General features: G+C 34.5%; 11 protein-coding genes across 11 annotated transcripts in view; 4 read left to right on the top strand and 7 right to left on the bottom strand.

Annotated features, from left to right (window-relative positions):
- The window catches only part of DFA_06309 (uncharacterized protein), a gene marked incomplete at both ends in the record, with an annotated part of 1,891 nt that extends 949 nt beyond the window's left edge, over positions 1 to 942 (top strand). The window contains one exon of the mRNA XM_004361957.1: positions 128 to 942. Within this exon, the coding sequence (XP_004362014.1) occupies positions 128 to 942 (815 nt within the window). The remainder of the gene's footprint in view (positions 1 to 127) is intronic.
- Positions 943 to 1,375: 433 nt separating this feature from the next.
- Positions 1,376 to 3,083, bottom strand: DFA_06308 (uncharacterized protein; the record flags this gene model as incomplete). Its single annotated transcript, XM_004361956.1, has 3 exons — positions 1,376 to 1,638; positions 2,028 to 2,927; positions 3,017 to 3,083. The coding sequence occupies 3 exons, from the start codon at positions 3,081 to 3,083 to the stop codon at positions 1,376 to 1,378; spliced, it is 1,230 nt and encodes a 409-aa protein (XP_004362013.1).
- Positions 3,084 to 3,337: 254 nt separating this feature from the next.
- DFA_06307 (uncharacterized protein) lies at positions 3,338 to 5,386 on the bottom strand (the record flags this gene model as incomplete). The annotated part of the gene is made up of 1 exon (XM_004361955.1): positions 3,338 to 5,386. One exon carries the CDS (start codon positions 5,384 to 5,386, stop codon positions 3,338 to 3,340), a length of 2,049 nt encoding a protein of 682 aa, XP_004362012.1.
- Positions 5,387 to 5,514: 128 nt separating this feature from the next.
- On the bottom strand, positions 5,515 to 6,192 carry DFA_06306 (uncharacterized protein; the record flags this gene model as incomplete). Its single annotated transcript, XM_004361954.1, has 1 exon — positions 5,515 to 6,192. One exon carries the CDS (start codon positions 6,190 to 6,192, stop codon positions 5,515 to 5,517), a length of 678 nt encoding a protein of 225 aa, XP_004362011.1.
- A 485-nt stretch (positions 6,193 to 6,677) lies between these two features.
- Positions 6,678 to 10,875, top strand: DFA_06305 (ankyrin repeat-containing protein; the record flags this gene model as incomplete). The annotated part of the gene is made up of 8 exons (XM_004361953.1): positions 6,678 to 6,725; positions 7,163 to 7,235; positions 7,308 to 7,765; positions 7,981 to 8,176; positions 8,361 to 8,399; positions 8,791 to 9,401; positions 9,506 to 9,802; positions 9,859 to 10,875. 8 exons carry the CDS (start codon positions 6,678 to 6,680, stop codon positions 10,873 to 10,875), a joined length of 2,739 nt encoding a protein of 912 aa, XP_004362010.1.
- A 258-nt stretch (positions 10,876 to 11,133) lies between these two features.
- Positions 11,134 to 11,903, bottom strand: DFA_06304 (uncharacterized protein; the record flags this gene model as incomplete). Its single annotated transcript, XM_004361952.1, has 2 exons — positions 11,134 to 11,402; positions 11,489 to 11,903. The coding sequence occupies 2 exons, from the start codon at positions 11,901 to 11,903 to the stop codon at positions 11,134 to 11,136; spliced, it is 684 nt and encodes a 227-aa protein (XP_004362009.1).
- A 1,013-nt stretch (positions 11,904 to 12,916) lies between these two features.
- Positions 12,917 to 14,143, top strand: DFA_06303 (uncharacterized protein; the record flags this gene model as incomplete). Its single annotated transcript, XM_004361951.1, has 1 exon — positions 12,917 to 14,143. One exon carries the CDS (start codon positions 12,917 to 12,919, stop codon positions 14,141 to 14,143), a length of 1,227 nt encoding a protein of 408 aa, XP_004362008.1.
- Positions 14,144 to 14,251: 108 nt separating this feature from the next.
- DFA_06302 (GNS1/SUR4 family protein) lies at positions 14,252 to 15,314 on the bottom strand (the record flags this gene model as incomplete). Its single annotated transcript, XM_004361950.1, has 3 exons — positions 14,252 to 14,803; positions 14,917 to 15,042; positions 15,120 to 15,314. 3 exons carry the CDS (start codon positions 15,312 to 15,314, stop codon positions 14,252 to 14,254), a joined length of 873 nt encoding a protein of 290 aa, XP_004362007.1.
- A 75-nt stretch (positions 15,315 to 15,389) lies between these two features.
- On the bottom strand, positions 15,390 to 16,475 carry DFA_06301 (uncharacterized protein; the record flags this gene model as incomplete). The annotated part of the gene is made up of 3 exons (XM_004361949.1): positions 15,390 to 15,409; positions 15,492 to 15,518; positions 16,205 to 16,475. 3 exons carry the CDS (start codon positions 16,473 to 16,475, stop codon positions 15,390 to 15,392), a joined length of 318 nt encoding a protein of 105 aa, XP_004362006.1.
- A 617-nt stretch (positions 16,476 to 17,092) lies between these two features.
- On the top strand, positions 17,093 to 17,224 carry DFA_06300 (uncharacterized protein; the record flags this gene model as incomplete). The annotated part of the gene is made up of 1 exon (XM_004361948.1): positions 17,093 to 17,224. One exon carries the CDS (start codon positions 17,093 to 17,095, stop codon positions 17,222 to 17,224), a length of 132 nt encoding a protein of 43 aa, XP_004362005.1.
- Positions 17,225 to 17,371: 147 nt separating this feature from the next.
- Positions 17,372 to 18,949, bottom strand: DFA_06299 (dihydrolipoamide:NAD oxidoreductase; the record flags this gene model as incomplete). Its single annotated transcript, XM_004361947.1, has 3 exons — positions 17,372 to 17,387; positions 17,451 to 18,777; positions 18,871 to 18,949. 3 exons carry the CDS (start codon positions 18,947 to 18,949, stop codon positions 17,372 to 17,374), a joined length of 1,422 nt encoding a protein of 473 aa, XP_004362004.1.
- Positions 18,950 to 19,346: the final 397 nt, after the last annotated feature.

Raw genomic sequence — 19,346 nt, 5'->3', positions numbered from 1 at the left:
AAAATTCATTCTACCAACAACAACAAGTTCCTAGAAAAAGCTAAACACCAAAAGGTTAAAAATGTGTTGCCAGAATCTTTTGAAAAGACCCATGTTGTTGGTGCACCCATATCCTCCACGTTTTCAGACAATGGTGTTCGTTGGCAAGGAAAGGATTCCAAGTTATGTGATGGTTGCAAATTGACTGATTACAATTGTCAATGCTCCAAGGCTCAATTGGCGGACAAAGAGAATGATTCAACTCTGAAAGTGTCTCAATTGGCAGATGATATGAATGAAACTCTAAAAGTATTCATATCACTTGAAAATACTTCACCCTCTCCAACTATGCTATTGGAATCCCTTTTCTCTTTAAGCAAAAAGACTGTCAAGGAGTTGATAGAGTTTTGCAATCTAAACTCTATCAAATACTATCAACAAGAAGAGCCAACCAAAGGGAAAAACAAAAGAGGTTCTCACAAGGATAGTAAGGGTGGTGCTACCAACAGCAAAAAGGACCAACTTATCAACGCTATCATCAAGTTTAATTTTGAAAAACAAAAAAGGGATGCTAGCAAAAATAAGAAAAAGAGGTCAAAATCGTCATCAACTACTAATGATCGTTGTAAGGACCAAGATCAAAGCAATAGTCAAAAGGATGGGAACAAGTCTACAAGCAACTCTGTTTCGACCCACGATTATGGTTTTGGTAAGTCTCTTTGTGATAGTCAGATCAAAGATCTCTGGAAGTCAAAGAACCCAAATGCGACAGAAATGCCATTTAAAACTAAATGGCAATGGCTATATTGTCCAGTTTGTGATCATTTCTTCAACAGAGACTCGAGCGCTGCAAAGAATATTCTCTTATTGGGAATCTTACACCAAACCGCAGATTACAGGCCATGGATTTATCGTCCTTTACCTGCCGATATCGTGCATATTGGGAGGGTAGACACGACCTAGTTAACCTTAACAGGGCCTTCCTGCATAAATATGAAAGTCCCCCCCCCAGCTGTAAGTTATTAGATAGAAAATATAATGTTGATCTCAATTTACTGATTTTCCCCTTTTTTTCTGTACTTTGTCTTTTTTTTTTACTTTGTCTGTTTTTTTTTTCTTTCCTCAATTCAAAATAAAAGTTCAAATGTTATTCTTCAACAAGTCTCTCTCATTTGACGCTCATTAGTATACTCTTCCTCAGAAACTAGCAAGAGATAATAGAACAGACAATCTTTGATGGTATTACACGACGAAGATGCATTTCGATTTATAACCCTCATGACCAACAAAAATATTTTTCAATTATTATTTATTTATTTATTTATTTTTTCCATTTCAAGAATGGTTATATCCTCACTGTTATTGTTATATTTGTCTTCAAAAGCTCCATTTCAAATCATAAGAGAGGGCAAAAATGTAAATAAATGGGACGATATTGTGTCTTTTGCTGGTCATCTTGTTGTTGTTGATTGTTTGTTGATTTTAGTCGTTGAGTGATGATTCCACCTGTCATTGTCTGTTTCTCCAATACCAATACATTTTTGTTGTCCTTGTCCAATCTTTGAATTGAAAATTGATAGGTTGGAGTAGTGGTAAAGGAGATTGAAAAATCTCTAACATTGGTATGGTTGATCACTTCATCTAATCTAAATACTGAACCTGATTTTGAAGTAAATTCCCATAGACTGCATTGTAGATGTGTGATATTGGGTGGTAGCCATTGTTGTTGGGAGACGACGGCGTCGCTCAACCTGGAGGTGATTGATATGATTGAATGACCAGCAGGCGACAACTTTCCACTTTTTCCCAATGGCATCAATAGGTTGGTGATGCAAGGTGGTATATTACTAACTTGTTGCCTGTTAAATACGTTAGATCGATTGTTTCAAGGTTGGGTGGATAGTCGGATGGGAACTTGATCAAATGACATGAATCGTCGATCCTACAATACGCGAGTTTTTTCAAGCCGCGAGGAAGCGTGGCTCGCCAAGTTTGATTGAAACCCACCTTTAGTTTAACGAGTGACTCTGGGAGCTTGGCATTCTTACATTCTCCAGAGACGGTTAAATGAGTGAGTGACGGTGGGAATACAACATTTTTAAATATATCCACACCTTTTGCATAACAATATACTGTAACCTTTTCAACGGTGGATGGCATGATATTGGCTGGTATGGAATTGACGCATCCGTGAATAACCAGTTTCTTGAGAAAAGGTGATGACTTTAGACTGACCCCTCCATCAATCAATACGTCTCCGTGAACATCCAATGTTTCTAACAATGGCATGACACACTGTGATTGGATTTGTACACCATTGGACGGAATTGCTACAATCTTGATGGAAGGAGGGACACGAATCTCAATGCCGCATTTTCTGCCCATCAAGTAGTCGGTGAGCTTGAATGTCTCGAGGTTGGGTAGATGTTCGAGATCAATGATTGCTGTTGTTTCTGAATCTCCCTGTCTTCGCAAGATGATCTTGAGTTTGACAAGCGACTTTAATGAACGGAATGAATCTCGTGGAGGTGTCTTGTTCAATCTGATAGTGAGTAATGTCAGACTGATTGGCAATTGATCTGGACCAATACTAGACACAAAATGATTCTTCAAGCTCAACTCGGTCAGCGATACGAATCTGGTGAGTCCCAAGTCAGAGCGAGTGCATGAGGTGCCTACGTGTAGTTTCATCGACTTGAGTGTTGTGTGTTGACCAAGTTTCACCTGATTTACACCATAAACTGAAAGACGTTCGAGATGAGGCAAGCGTTCAATTGATCCAAGATCGACTACATCCATTGGATAATCACTAAAGGCATTCTGGCCGTTCATGAATAGTGTGTCGATTGATGGTATGTCGTCGCAGAGTGATTGTAGTGTTGATGCCCATGCTGGTTGTTGGTTATTGGTTAACAAAGCAGTTGTAATTTTACTCTTGTCAGCTCTCTCTGTAGTGATACGTTGTTGTATCCATTGAGGATAGTTGCCGGGATAGTGCCGTTGAGATGTTCAAAGATGACATGTTGATCAGATACACTATTCTCCAATATATCTTTAAATGTGTTGAGTTTGAAACGAGTAGCTGTTACATATTGTATCTCCATTATCATCAATATATGATATGATATATATCAGTATTAGATTTGATAACTTTAATAGAGACATAATAATTATCCTTGGCTGTATAGAAGGGGATAGAATGTACAAAAGATAGATGCAGGTTTTATTAAAAAAAAAAAAATTGATAATTATATTATATAACTTTATGTCTCTCAAGGTATAAAGAATAGTGATTTTGTTTTATTTATTAATTAATTAATTCACTGTCATCCTTATCAACTTCTTCTTCTTCCTCTTCTTATTCTTCACTGTTATTGTTATATTTGGCTTTGGTAAAACTCCATTTCAAGTCATAAGGAGAATTTGAGTAGGTATCCAAATATAAATAAATGGGATAATATTGTGTATGCTGATCCTGCTGTTGTTGTTGATTGTTTTTTATTATTCGTCGTTGAGTGATGATTCCACCTGTAACTGTCTGTTTCTCTAAAACCAATACATTTCTATTATCTGCGTCCAATCTTTGAATTGAAAATTGATAGGTTGGAGCTTGATTGGCTGAATTGGTAATAATGATTGATAAATCTCTAACATTGGTATGGTTGATCACTTCATCTAATCTAAACACAAATTTTGGGGAATTATAATTTGAGGGAAACTCCCATATTCTGCAAGTTAGATGTGTGATACTGGGTGGTAGCCATTGTTGTTGTTGTTGTGAGACAACAGTTTTGGTTAACCTAGAGGTGATTGAAAAGATTGTAGGGCCACCATACAACCAATCACTACTTTTTGCCAATGGCATCAATAGATTGGTGATGCTAGGTGGTATATTGTCAATCACAAACTCGTTCTGATGGATATGTGTAAGGTCGATTGTTTCAAGGTTGGGTGGATAGTTGGATGGAAACGTCATCAAATCAAATGATTTGTCAATTCCCCAATACGATAGCTTTTTCAAACAGTGAGGAAGTGAGACCGAGGTTTTATGGGCATCCACCTTTAGTTTAACGAGTGACTGAGGGAGGTTAACACTCTTACAGTATCCAGTGACGGTTAGGTGACTGAGTGAAGGTGGGAATACAACTTGTTCAAGTATATCCACATCTTTTTCATAACTGTATATTCTAACACTTTCAACAGTCGATGGGATGAAATTGGCTGGTATGATCACTTTGCACTGATCAATAACCAGTTTCTTGAGAGATGGTGATGATAATAGACTGACTCTTCCATCAACCAATATGTCTCCGTACACACGCAATGTCTCTAACAATGGCATGACACACTGTAATGGGATGCAGACCCAATCTGACAGGATTATAAGAGTCTTGATGGAAGGTGGGACTCTAATCTCAAAACTGTATTTTCTGGATGATGGGTGGAAGTTGTTGTCGGTGAACTTGAATGACTCGAGGTTGGGTATATGTTCGAGATCGATGAATGCTTGTTCTTGCTCCTCCTCCACCTCCTTTAGTGTATTTTGAAAGATGATCTTGAGTTTGACGAGCGACACCAATGAATGGAATATATCTCGTGGAGGTGTCTTGTTGCTGCTGCTGAATCTGAGAGTGAGTGATGTCAAACTGATTGGCAATAGATCCGATTCTATAATCGACACAAACTGATTCTTGAAGCTCAGATCGGTCAACGATACAAATCTGGTGAGTCCCAAGTCAGCGAGAGTGCATCGGGGGTCAACATGTAGTTTCAGTGACTTGAGTGTTGTGTGTTGACCAAGCTTCACCTCTTTTACACCATAAACTGAAAGACGTTCGAGACGAGGTAACCGTTCAATAGATCCAAGATCAACAACTGGGCTAATAAGATTATAATAAAAAGTGTACTCTTGTCTTTGTTGTTTGGTCCCGTTGATGATGGATAGTGTCTCAATTGATGGCCACATGTCGATGTTGTTAAAGAGTGATCCTAATTGTAGTGTTGATGATGCTTGGTAATTGGTTACTAAAGCAGTTGTAATGTTACTCTTGTCAGAGTCTCTGTATATATTGATACGTTGTTGTATCCATTGAGGATAGTTGTCGTTGTTGTTGTTGTTGAATTCCCCAAAGATGACATGTTGATCAGATATACTATTCTCCAATATATCTTTAAATGTGTTGAGGTTGAAACGAGTAGCCGTTGCTTGAAACTGTTGTGATATATCTCCCTTTTCAGTTATAAGACCTATACCTTTGAATGTAATCAATCTTCTAACACTACTATTACGGTATATCTGTTTACAAGTCAACAACAAACATATTATATCTTCATTATCATCAATCTGTGATATGATATGTAATAGTAATACATTTGATAACTTTAAAAGATAACTGTCACTAGTCATAATGTGAACCTACTTTTGTGTGAGGTAGGTAGAAGACGTTGATGATCAAAGTGAAGAGACAAGCTTGGTGGAGTTGTACTTGGATATTTTATTGGAAGTTATTTTTTAATTTTAATTTTAATTTTAATTTAATTATTATTGCACTTTGAAACAAGGGAGCTGCTACTTAGACAAAATGGTTTCAATGGAGCTGTATTTTCTTTAACTTGTTGACTGCAATTAAATGATGTGAAAGATTGGGTGGTCAGTGTATCCTCGGTGCAAGCAGAGAAGATAAAAGACTGGTTTGTCTCTTGGTAGTTTGGAACACAAGAACCGAGGACCATGGCGTTGACTGTTACGGCTTGACCATCGTCGTCTCCACACGGCACATTGTATTCCACTTCAGAGACAGTGTTGTCGGGGATGGTGTAGTTTGTGCCACAGCTGTAGATCGATCCACCATCACGGTTGAAATTCTTATCGGTTATGCATTTACCAGTGTTGTAGGTGTATTCGAAGCTATTACCTGTGCACCCCAAACTTTCAAACGCTTGGTATACAACTTGTGCTCCATTGCCCTTGCAATAGTATCTCCAACCATCGACACAAGCTCCAGTCAAATAAGAGGTATAGATATATGGTTGATCGGTGATACATTGTCCTGGTGACCCATTATTATATCTTACAACATTGGCATAAATTGGTGTGTTTGATGAATCGTAATCTTCATGGTTGTGATTATTAGTAGTTGCATTTATACTTGAAACTAGTAAAACCAATGAAATGGTGGTTGTTGTTATAAATAATTTAGAATAATTATACATTTTCTATTTATCTATATATCTATATATATCTGTAAAGGTACTTTGAATGATGGATCTTGTGACGAGCATATAGTGACCATGATCATTCGTTGTTATATATTAATATAACAAAGATTTTTTTTTTGTTAAAAATCTATTATAGAAATATCTTGTTGTCAAAAATTTTATAAGTTTTCTCAAAGAGAGAAAATTCTAGTTATCTATCTATCTGTGAGAATTCACATCTATCTGTTACTATCCCCCTTTTTTATTTATTTATTTATTATTTATTTATTTATTTATTTAAATATAGAATATTATAGATACAGACTATCGCTTTTATTCATTTAAATAATTCCATATCAAAAAATAATGTTGAATGTTTACTGTTAATCGGATTCCATCTTTAGTTTGACGAGTAGCTTCCAGGGAGTCTGATAGGCTTACTATTTATAGAGATGAGTGAGTGACGGTGGGAACACAACGTTTTTCATATATGGGTAACTATGTATTCTAACACTTTCGACGGTGGATGGGATGGAATGATATCGGCGGTATGGAATTCCTGGTTATTCGCGAATAACCAGTTTCTTGAGAGACGGCGATGACAATAGAATCAAAATCAGTACTGAGAGTGGGGTAGATAAAAGTGGTAAATCAAAACGCAACAAAAACAAAATCAATTCAGGGTGGATAAATGAAGATCCTGTACGTATGGTTGACACAATGTGGGAATAAGTAAAATTATCCATGACTACATGACTATGGTGAGGGATGACCTGTACTCTGTTTGTATCAGAATGATTTCATTGACCCGTATGGTTGTCTGGTATGGTTTGCTAGAGAGTAATATAGGAACTGTTCTCTGTCTGTTTGGTTGCTGTTACTCTACTCTCACTGTTGATGAAAATTAAATCAATTAATTTAAATCAATACCATCTACTTGACTTACCAGTATATAACAAAATCATTGAATTAATAATATTTATAGATGACAGATACAAACAAATTAAGAGAGATAATTAAATCAGAGTACGATATTCTTTGTACAAAATCAAAATTAGGTAAAACAGAAAACTTTTCAACATTAGGAAAAAAGTATAAGGTTAGCGGAAGCACAATCAAAAGATTTATAGATGGAACGACATCTGTTTCTCACAAAATCAAAAAGGAATACCTAAAGCAGGTTGCTACAAAGACAGATACACCTGTAGACTACAATGACTTGGCCATCAATGCTGACCAATCAAACAGAACATCTGTTTCTGACAAAATCAAAAAGGAATCCCCAAAGCAGGTTGCTACAAAGACAGATACACCTGTAGCCTACAATGTCTTGGCCATCAATGCTGACCAATCAAACAGACACAAGGACATCAATACTCAGGATACTCTGGCGACATATGTCGATGGTGTAGTGTCCGGTCAAAAAGCTGATGTATTTGTCATCTCCGAGGTGGCAAAGAATTTCTCTTCAAAGTGGTTGCGCCCTAAACTACCAGAACGCTATTCGATGACTAGTCATGTTCTAGCAACTGACTCATTGATAGTCGGATGGGATAGGACAGTATTTGAAGCCCATGGCGACGTTACAGTATCCTACCTAAAATACATTGGAGTCAACTTACGATGCAAGAAGACCGGAGAACTCTTTCTTTTCATTGGGTGTCATCTATTTAAAAAAAATTGTAAGAAACGATTACAAAGCCTATATAGCATGAAGGAGTAAGTACAATCAACACCATTGGACTCTAACTTGAACTGCCATCGAACTATTAACTTATCCATTTACCAATTAGATTCATCCAGAAAGAAAATGTTGACCATGTGATAATATGTGGTGATTTCAACACCAGCCCCAAGGAGTTGGAGGAATATTTTAATGAATTGGGACTCAAACTCTGTTTCAAAGGAAATGACCAAAGCACTGCCAATGACACATGTCCAGATAATGTTTTGATCAGTGATTCCCTTAGCCCTTTAAAAAAGAACATCGCCTCAGAAAGTCTATTCACCCACCTTCCAATATCGTGTACTTTAGCCCAAAACAACATTCTTTACACCAACAAAAATTAATTTTTTCCTATCCATCAAATATAGTTATAAAAAAAATATATCAATAAATCATCTCTTGCATTAATTAATAACAGGCTCTTTGTATTTTTGAATACAATACAACAAATTTAAAGAGAGCAGAGATGAGGAGGATAACGACAACTCTTCCTCTTGTAAATAAATAAAATCAATAGTCTTATACCTAGAGTTTATTTATATAATTATTGTTTAAAAATTATTGATTTTAATTATTTCAATCATTATTAATGATAAATCTCTAACATTGGTATGGTTGATCACTTCATCTAAAGCTTGATGATGGACGGTCGTATGTAGTAAATATGTTATACTAGTAATTATGATGACAAATATCATTTGAACCTATTAATAGATAGATCTCTCTTTTGGGATCTTTCCACAATCTTTCCATCTTTCCTTTTACAAAAAAATAAATTAAAAAGTATTTTTGCAAAAAACACATAAAGAGAGAGATGGGTGTTTTGTATTTTCTTTTTAAAAAGATTATTATTATTATTATTATTATGACAACAATAACATTTATAGATATATTTAGGATTGGGGTGATTCGTAGACAATTATTTCAAGAGATTGAAACGATTGTATGGATACATGAAAAAGCAAGAGCAATGCTCGCCAACTATCCAAACAAACGACTGTACATCAAGGGTAGAGATTTGAAATGTCTCGGACTCCAACAACTGATCGGCAACTATGCAATGCCGTGGAACTATTTCAAAGACTATCTACCACCAACAATCCTAGGTACAGCTGATCAAAAGTCTAGACGATCAATGATCAACATGTACTGTGCACATCCCAATGCTACACTCAACACTCTTAATCGTCTTTTAGAATGGTCACCTGATTTTGAAGTAGAAAGACATGTATTTACATGGGCTGCAATGGCTGGTAATCTGGATATAGTTCAAACGCTTCATAACAGATTTGCAGATACCATTCAAGTCAATACTAGTGCCATTGACTCTGCCAGTTCAAAGGGTAGATTAAATGTAGTAAAATGGTTACATTTAAATCGTACAGAAGGTGCAACCATCAATGCAATGAATAATGCAGCCTCTCAAGGATTCCTTGATATCGTTTCATTCCTTCATTTTAATAGAAGTGAAGGTTGTAATATTTTAGCAATGGATCAGGTAAATATTAAATCAAAATACATACATACATATATATCCTCTCAATTAAAGGATACATCTCTAATATTCTATATATCTATTTCTATTTCTATCTACCTATTTAGGCTGCAGAGAATGGACATTTTGATATTATAAAATTCTTGAAAGAACATAGATCAGAAGGATGTTCAAGAAAAGGTTACGAGAATGCAATCAAGAATAATCATATTGAAATTGTTAGATTCTTGCAAGAGCATTATCCCAATCAAACAACTCAACTTGAAGACAATGGTAGTGTTGTTAATGTCTATTCAGGTTCGTTTTCAAACTCTATTGATTGGGCTGCCTCCCACGGTCATTTTGAAATGTTGGAACTTTTACATAATCGTGGGGACAAAGCTACCAAAGTTGCAATGGATCTAGTATGTTATAAATATAAATATAAACATTGTACAATTATTTAATATTATTTGTTTAGGCAGCAAGTAAAGGACATTTAAAAATTGTAAAGTATTTACATACACATAGAACTGAGGGATGTACAACTAATGCTATGGACAATTCATCTAAAAATGGGTTTATGGAATGTGTATTATGGTTACACGGTAATAGAACTGAAGGATGTACTACCAATGCGTTGGATAATGCCGCGTATCACGGTCACATGAATATTGTTGTATTTCTAAATGAGAATAGATCTGAAGGTACACGTTGCATTGGAATAGATGAAGCTGCTGGACGAGGGAACATGGATCTTGTTAAATACCTTGAATTGAATAGAACCGATGGTCACAGAGCTGCCAAAGCAAACGCAGCTAAAGGAGGACACTTGGAAATCCTTCAATTCCTATATCAACGGTCACCACCAACCTTTATGCCTAAAAGAGGTCTAGTTGACATTGCTTCTGAATTTGGACACTTGCATATTGTCGAATGGCTTTTAACGAGTACTCAAGAACAACCTAGTTATTTGGCAATGGATAAAGCAGCGGCCAACAACCATTTAGATATTGTTAAATATCTACATCATAATACTAGTGTTGCATGTACAACCTTGGCAATGGAAGAAGCCAGTGCTAATGGTCATTTAGAGGTAGTACAATTTTTAAATGAATATAGAACTGAGAGATGTTCATTTTACGGGCTTTCCAAAGCAGCTAGAAATGGTCATGTAGAAATATGTAGATATCTCTCTGAAAAGATAAAGGGTGGTCCTCCAATCCCAATCACATCATTGGCTATGGATCAAGCAGCTGAAAATGGACATCTCAATGTTTGTTTATATCTTCATGAAAATCGAACCGACACTAGATGTTCAATCGCTGCATTGGATATGGCCATTGCCAATGGTCATCTCAAAGTTGCTCACTTTCTCTATCATAATAGAGTAGAATGTAATCCAAACCTCAAAGTACCAACTATTATAGTCCAACCCAAAACCACAGAAGAAAAATACAAATCAAAAGGTTTCTTGTTTTCAAAATTATTTAAATAATAAATAAATACTTTTTTTTTTTAAAATCTTTTATTTCTTTTACATTATATATTACACTCGATACGTGGTTGTTGTTGTTATTATTATTATTATTATTTATATATGATTCGGTTTTGTTTATATAAAAAAAATAAAAGTAAATTGTAAATTGTATTATTATTACTAATTGATTGATTGATTGATTTCTTTTATCCCTATCCCAATTTATATTGATATGCGCTATTATTATTATTAATTCTAATTAATCTATCTTGTCTTTTAATGTTTAGAAGAAGAAGAATTTGAGAAAAATGTATTACGAGGATTATGTGAAGCAACTAGGATAAAAGCTATAAATGGAGAAACAAACAATGCCATGAGGGCAGTCCAGAAACCCTTGAATAAATAAAATGTCCATTTAATTTGCATTCTGTCATTGTATGGTTTCAATGCCAAATAAACAACCAATAAAGTTGGTGGTGAAATAATTAAAACGCCAAATATTCCAAATATAATTGATCTCTTTAATACTAATTTCCAATTGATACCTAAAAAAAAGAGACAGATAAGTAAGTAAAATTGAGGGAATGATTTATATATATATATATTTTCTTTTTTTATCTTTTTTTCATACCAGTTGGAATCCATCTAAGGACAGGATGACTTAACCATCTTTCGTCAATGGGTTGAATCCACTTTCCTTTTCGTAGATCGAACGTGACCATGATTGACGATAACAAGTTGGTGATAAATGGCAATAGGAAACAAGTCATCATAATATCTGAAAAGATACAAGTGAGTGACCCTGTGAATTGAATCTCTGCGTCTTCAGTCTTGTCAAATATAATATAGGTGATAAAGAGGTTGATAAAGAAATTGACAAAGGCACTACCAATACCTTGAATTAAAAGTAGATATATCCATTGTTTTCTAGTTAGAGGTATACGATTATACGCCCATCCATATTTTGATCTCTCTGGATAATCAACTTCCATCTCCATATCTTCGTCCAATTCAAAATGGACTGTCTCTTCAGGATGTAACATCATTTTTTTAAATATTTAATTTTAATTTTAATTTGTATTTGATTTTGTTTAAATGTCAGTATATTCTATTTGTATTATTTTGTATTATTATTATGTATTATTATTGTTGTTGTTGTTGTTGTCGTCGTTGTATTATATAAACTAAATATAAATAATTATTGGCTATATATATCTTTTTTTTTATGATTACTTTTGTTAATATTAATACTAATACTTTTTTCTCTATCTATCTTCTATCTCTTTTACTAAAAAAAACTAACTAACTTTATTATACTAGAAATGAAATCTAAAATTTAAAAAGTAAACAAATGAATGAATGATACAAGAGTATAAAGTATAAGTATAAGTATTGTATTCTCCTATTATCTATCTCTCTCTTTTTGTTTTTTTTTATCTAATACTAACAATTATCTATCTTTTTCGTTTAGTGTTTATATATTCTACTCGGGGTGTGATAAATGATGATGATGATGATGATAAGTAAGAATCTACTCTTTACTCTACTCTACTCTCTTCTCTTCTCTCTTTCTAATGAAATAAAATATATATATAAACTATAAATGAAGTTAAGAACAAGCAAAAAATTTGATATGAGGAGGCAGAGAGTGTGAACTTATCATTATTTTTATTTTTATTTTATTTTATTTATTGGGGTGTGTGCGATCGATAAAGAAACTCGTTAATACGTCAACAACTAACAAGCAGACAGACAGCTGCTCTCCCACCTTCATATTCATACTTTTCTTTTGTTTGAATCATTGTTTCTTTTATCTCTTTTAAAACAAAGAAAGACAACATGATAAACATGTTGGGTCCGGACTTGTTTGAAAGTGTAGCATACCTTCAAGTCTCAGAGGTCTCGTTGTCAAAGACGAGATTCTTTCAAAAAAAATCGTCATCATCACATGAACACACAATCTTTGAAATGGTTTCAAGAAATAATTCATAATCGCTGTGATTATATTTACTTATTTATCCTTCTTAATTGTAATGCAGCATAATATATCATAAGAAAAATGAATAATAGTAATAATAATAATAGAGTTAGACAATTTATAGTAAATTTAGATGATAATCCTTATCATAGATGGGATCATGTAGCTAGAGAATATAAAGATAAAATAAAGGATGTTGAAAGATACATTGATCAATCATTGTTGTCTGGTGGATGGTTGGCAAGAGGCGTTTTAGCGTCGGTACAAGGAACACTAGGTGTGATGGCTAAATTAAACTTGGTTGCATATGCAAAAGAGTTGAAAGGTTTATCAAGAGAACTATCAATCCCTCTTGGTAAAATGGTCGCAATGCAATTGATTTATGAAGCTTCAACATGTTGTACAAGTATGGTTATACCTGATAATCAAAATAATCAAGTAGATATATCATCATCGTCATTATCATCATCGTCTTCATCTACTTCATCTCCATCATCATTGGTACTTGCAAGAACTATGGATTGGTCAATGGATTGTTTAAAAGATATTACTGTAGAGATTGATTTTCATCAATCAGGTGCATCTGTGATGAAAGCAACTACTTGGGTTGGATATGTTGGTGTATTGACTGGGATTGCTAGTCAATCAAAGACTGCCGTTTCCATCAATTATAGACGATCTGATAAAGGATCATTTATGGATAATATAAAGAATTTAATTTCGTACAAGTGGCCCGTTGGATACCTCGTAAGACACGTACTCTCAACTGCAACCAACTACCAAGCTGTAGCAGGTACACTTGAATTGTCAGGTATTGTAGCACCTTGTTTTATGACGATTGCAACCGTTGATAAAGGTATTGTACTTGCAAGAGACCCAGAATCTGTTTTTAGAAAGTCTCATGTCAGAGATGCTACCAACACACAACTTGAACCAAACATACAAACTAGTTTCAACAACAAAAACAAAAACAACAATTGTATAACAACACAAAGTAATTATTTTGTTCAAACCAATAATGAAGAACAAAATGACAATGACAATAACTTTCTATACTCTAATGAACGTAGATGTTTGGCAAAACAACAACTTGCCAAATGGATAGAGACCGGCGAACCAGTCACCGATGACTCTATTTGGAATCTATTCTCAACATTCCCAATTCACAATGATGATACCATCTATGGTACCATCATGAATCCAACAACCTATTCAATTGAAACAAGAATTCCAAATACAAGATTTGGTTTTAATCTAAATAATAATAATAATAATAAAAATAATAAAGGTATGACTAGTAAATACTAAAACTAAGTTCATCCATCTATTTGTATATATATATAATTTAAAATATAATAATAATAATATTATTATTATTATTTGTTATTTATTATTACTTTTTCTATTTATTTTGATTTACTCTTGTTTCTTTCTATTGATGGATGGTTGAGTAGTACCCTTAACGGCAGCACTACGATTGTAAGAATTAGAGTAGAAACGGGTAAAGAGGAAAAGGAAGGAAAAGTTGATGGCGTAGGCGGCGACAAAGGCCGAGGTGTTGGTGACACATCCGACAGTGTTGATGGCGGCAAAATGGAGGATACCGACGATACCAAGGCATACAAATTGGATGATTTGGATCATGGTGATATATTTCTTCCACCAGACGGTTCTACCAAGTCCGGTTTGCAAGTAGAAATAGTACATAAATACGTGGACAAAGGTGTTCAAAAAGACGACCCACAATTGGAGTGGCCAGCCAGTGTACATAAAGTACCAGCACAACCAGACTACGACGCAATGATGATAGACGTGCAAAAAGATCAATGGCTTCTTTCTCAACACAATAATAATAGTGTCAAAGAGTTCATAAAACTTGCTAATATAGAAAATGTATGACCAATAATAAGCTGGTCCTTGATTAAATCCATGATCTGCTTCACAAACTGTAAATAATGGCCCTTCGCTCTTTTAAAAAAGTAAAAAGAAAAAAAAGTAAAAGGAAAGGAAATTAATATTAATTCATTAATTTAATCTTTGTTATTAATAATAATATATTATTATCTGGGGGGTTGACATACCATAACTCTTTTGGCAACTTCATAGACTACACCAACACACATAATTAAAGACCAAAGGCAAAGAATAAAGTTATGAATAACAGATACATATTTTAATTCCAATGGTTTTCTATTCTTCATAAATGCCTAAAACAAAAAAATAATAATGGTTAGTTTAGGCTACAAAGATCTATTCAATATTGTTTGTTTGGTTGATTGCATACTTGAATTGAAAAGATTAAGATTAAATAGATTGTAATGACGGCAGGGAGGATTGGGAATTGAGAGAATGGAGTGACACCAACTTTGAAATCGTGGTCTTCATATGCAAACAATTCATTCCAATTGGTCTTGTGAAAACTATGTTTAAACAAGTGTTCCCATGATTTCCATGTCCAAATATTATCAAAGTTATTCATTTTCTGTATATATATATTTGGTTTCTATAAATATATTGAATATATATCGTAGTTGTAATTGTAGATTTGATAGATTTAATAGTTAATATAAAGATCTTTAAAAAAAAAAAAGAGGTAGAGAGGGGAAAATATTTGAATTGTTTTAAAACAATGTGTATGTGGGTTGCTTATACTTACGACTACTACTACAACTAATATTAAGATCTAAGAGTATAAAGTAAAGAGTAAAAAACAAAAAGAAAAAGGGGTATAAAAGACAGACGACCTCAAGAAATCGACAGACTGTAGAATGGTAGTGGGTGGTAGGTAGACTCTACCAAACCCTTGGGCAATACAACAAGAACAATAAATAAAATAAAAAAAATTAATTCAAAATATCTGCAAATTAGTTCGTCTTCCCGTTGGATTTATTTTGTTTCCCAAACAGCGCGATTTTTGCCTCCAAAAAAATATTTGTTGGATATTTTACTCCATTTCTGACGCGATTTCATTCGAACAAAGTTAGATAAGAGAGCCAGAGATTAAAGAGAGGTCAAAATAACAGAGAGCAGTAGTTTCTACTCGACATTTTACCGTATCGGCTGATGATTCTATCTTTTTGGTTAGGGTTGATCGGTAAAGATCTTTTGTGGTGAATTTCACAGAGGTCGACCACCGGTATTCAAGGCAGATCTTCTACCCCCACCATTGTGTGGGATGGATGGGTTCGGGGGAAAATGAAATATCACGCATTGAATGGTATGATAGTATCATTATCATAATAGTATTCAAGAGAAAAGTACAAATAATTGTATTTATTATTATAGAGAAGGAAGGTTAGGTTATTTTATTGCTTTAAAGGTGAAGGCGAGAGAGAGAGAGAGAGAGAGAGAATGTAGATAGCTATTAACAGCATCCTCCATGTCTGTCTCCAAAAGCATGACCAATACAAACATCGATATCAATATCGATATTGGTACCCCATCCTCTACTACCACAACATCCACGACTGATGCCTCTACAGACAACTGAATTAACAGAATCACTTGATACATCTGAATAACTTTGGTTGGTCACATTTTGGTTGATTCCATGATTTGAAATTGATGATAATTTGGATAGGTTTTCTAAAGAAAGCTCTAAAATGTTTGGATTTTTTAATAGTTTTTTTAAAACAATCATTGCTTTATTAAACTATAAATAATGAGCAAGAATATACTAATCAATTCACGAATTAAAGTAAATTAATTATCTCTTTTTAAAATCGTTGTAACCCATTTGCATGCATAGGTAGAATAATTCTAACATTCCAATTTCAATTTCTTTAGAGAATCTTTCCCAACTTTCAACGGTCTCTGGTCATTCCATCCAAAAGGTTGAAGGTTGCTAGCAGTAAATGACTACAACCACATGTTCCTGCTGCTTCAACATTTAAAAGAATAAATTAACAAAAGGGTTTTGGTAGGAGTTGAGGTTGCTGACCGTCCGGAGTGTTTGGTAACCATTGATTTATTCTTTGGTTAGGAGGGGATTTGCTTTCTCTAAACTACTATTGTAGTCTAGAGAAAACCACTTGTACGTCTGCCTAAACAGACTAAACTCCGGCGGTCTCTTTCGATTAATATTTAATCTACATTTCATGATAGCGTTTTTGAATTGTTCGAAGTATGACGATTCAATTTATGCTCAATGACCTACCAAAATCACCATAATAAAGATAGTACTTATCTTTCTATTTAAATGTACAAATGGTTGGTGGATCTTTGGAATGGGATTGTTGGTACTTTTTTTGAAAAAATATGAGAAGTATTGAAGAACAAAAATCAAGAAAGAATCTTTATTATATTTATGATGACATAGGAGATACTTTAAAGTGTAATAAATATCTATGCAAATGGATAACATCGATGATATCAGCGGATGAGTTATAGATAGATAGTACTATAGTGTTAGAAAACTTAGAAATGAAGAGGTTTGTTATCATGAATCGACATGGCAGCTTCTTTGAAACATTCAGATAGAGTTGGATGTGCATGTGAAGTTCTAGATTTGGTAAAGAAGATTAGTTATTAACCTGTTTATATCTCAGTATCTCTTTAGGAATATAAGATAAGATAAGATGGATCATCCATCTGATCTTTGTGGAAATACAGTTACCTTGAAATATCTTTGGTGGTGATACCGTTTTGAATGGCTAGTACACCTTGACCGATGAGTTCACTGGCGTGATCGGAGATGATGTGGACACCTATGATCTTGTCAGAGGTAGCGTCGGCGAGTATCTTGACAAGACCGTTGGATTGGTGAGTGGCGCGAGCAAGACTGTTGGCATGGAGTGGAAAGGTACCGACCTTGTAGGAGATACTCATCATCTTGGCGTGTTCCTCTGATAGTCCTACAATAGCCAGTTCGGGGTGTGTGTAGATGACCAAAGGGATAGAACCGTACTTGTGTGTTGCGCCACTATGCAGATGCTCAACGACAGCAATACCCTCTTCTTGAGCACGGTGTGCAATCATTGGACCGCGGATCACATCACCGATGGCAAAGATCGACTCGACATTGGTGCAAAAGTTAGCGTCAACCTTGATACTTCCACGTTCGTCCATGACGATACCAAGCTTTTCAAGACCAAGACCACGGGTGAATGCACGACGACCGACTGCCACTAAAACAATGTCTGCCTCGATACTACCATTCAATCCCTTTTCACCAATTGATTCAACGTGGACTGTGACCGACCCATCCTCATTCTTGGATACTCTAGTGGCCTGTGTTTGGACGTGGAACGTCATGTTGTTTTGAGACTCTAACAAGCCACGTAGATGGGTTGCCATTTCATTATCACTACCTCCACCAATACGTGTACGTTCAATGATGGTTGTTTGACTACCAAGTCTTGACCAGATAGATCCTACCTCTAATCCAATCAAACCACCTCCAATAATAACCAAACGTTTTGGAATGGATTGCAAATTCAAAGCAGAGTCTGAAGAGATGATTTGCTTCTCGTCAATCTCTATACCAGGGACTGAAGTAATCTCAGATCCAGTGGCAATGATGATATGCTTGGTGTTGATAATAGTTTCCTCTCCATTGTCATTTGAAATGATCTTGACTTTGGTTGGAGAAATGATAGTGGCTTGACCGCTAACATAATCGACTCTATTCTTTTCAAACAATACTTCAATGTCGTCGGCCAAGTCTGACACTGTTTCATTCTTGTTTTTAACCATATCCACAACATTGGCTTGGAGTTGATCGGCACCAGTTATACCAAATTTACCAAACTTGGATTTAGCTTCGTCAAACAAATGACTTGAATGCAACAATACCTTGGAGGGAATACAACCATCATGAACACAAGTACCACCCAACTTTCCACGTTTCTCAACCACCGTCACCTTCATACCAAGTTGACTTGCCTTGATTCCTGCCACATATCCAGCAGGTCCACCCCCAATAATTAAAATATCTCTTTGTTCTAAAAAGAAAAAAGAAAAAGAAAGAGGAGAAAAAGAAATTAATAATAATGTAAGATATATAAATATAAATATATTATCTATTTTTACTATACCATTTGAATTATAATATCTTAAACCACTAGATACTATTGGAGAATTAATTTGAAGTTTATTTAAATTTCTGCTAATCATTTTTTGTTTGTTTTTTTTTGTTTGTAAATATATTTATAGATGTAAAAAAAATAAAAGAACATGTAATGTAATATGAATGACAAGAAAACTAACTACAACCAGCTCTTTTAAATAGTTTTTGGAACGGATCACTTTTGGTTGTGATTCGTAATGATTGGATCAGACAGAACAAGATCAGATGATTTGGTGTCATATATGTTTCTTTTTTAGTACAAGAGAATGGAAAGGTTATATCATTCCTCATGGTTTAAACAAATGGAAAACGGAAAAACGTCACAATTTGTCCTGAATTTTTTTTAAGGGTCTGGCTCATCCACCTATGGCAAAATATACTCGTTTGTCCAAATCCAGGACCAGGCTAATAAATATTTATATATACATAAATATATTAATTCAT

Source organism: Cavenderia fasciculata (assembly GCF_000203815.1).
Source record: "Cavenderia fasciculata unplaced genomic scaffold Scf_Dfasci-G-p-12c09.r1-3, whole genome shotgun sequence".
NCBI lineage: Eukaryota > Evosea > Eumycetozoa > Acytosteliales > Cavenderiaceae > Cavenderia > Cavenderia fasciculata.
The sequence above is the reverse complement of the archived record's forward strand: the minus strand, read 5'-3'. Positions and strand labels throughout refer to the sequence as shown.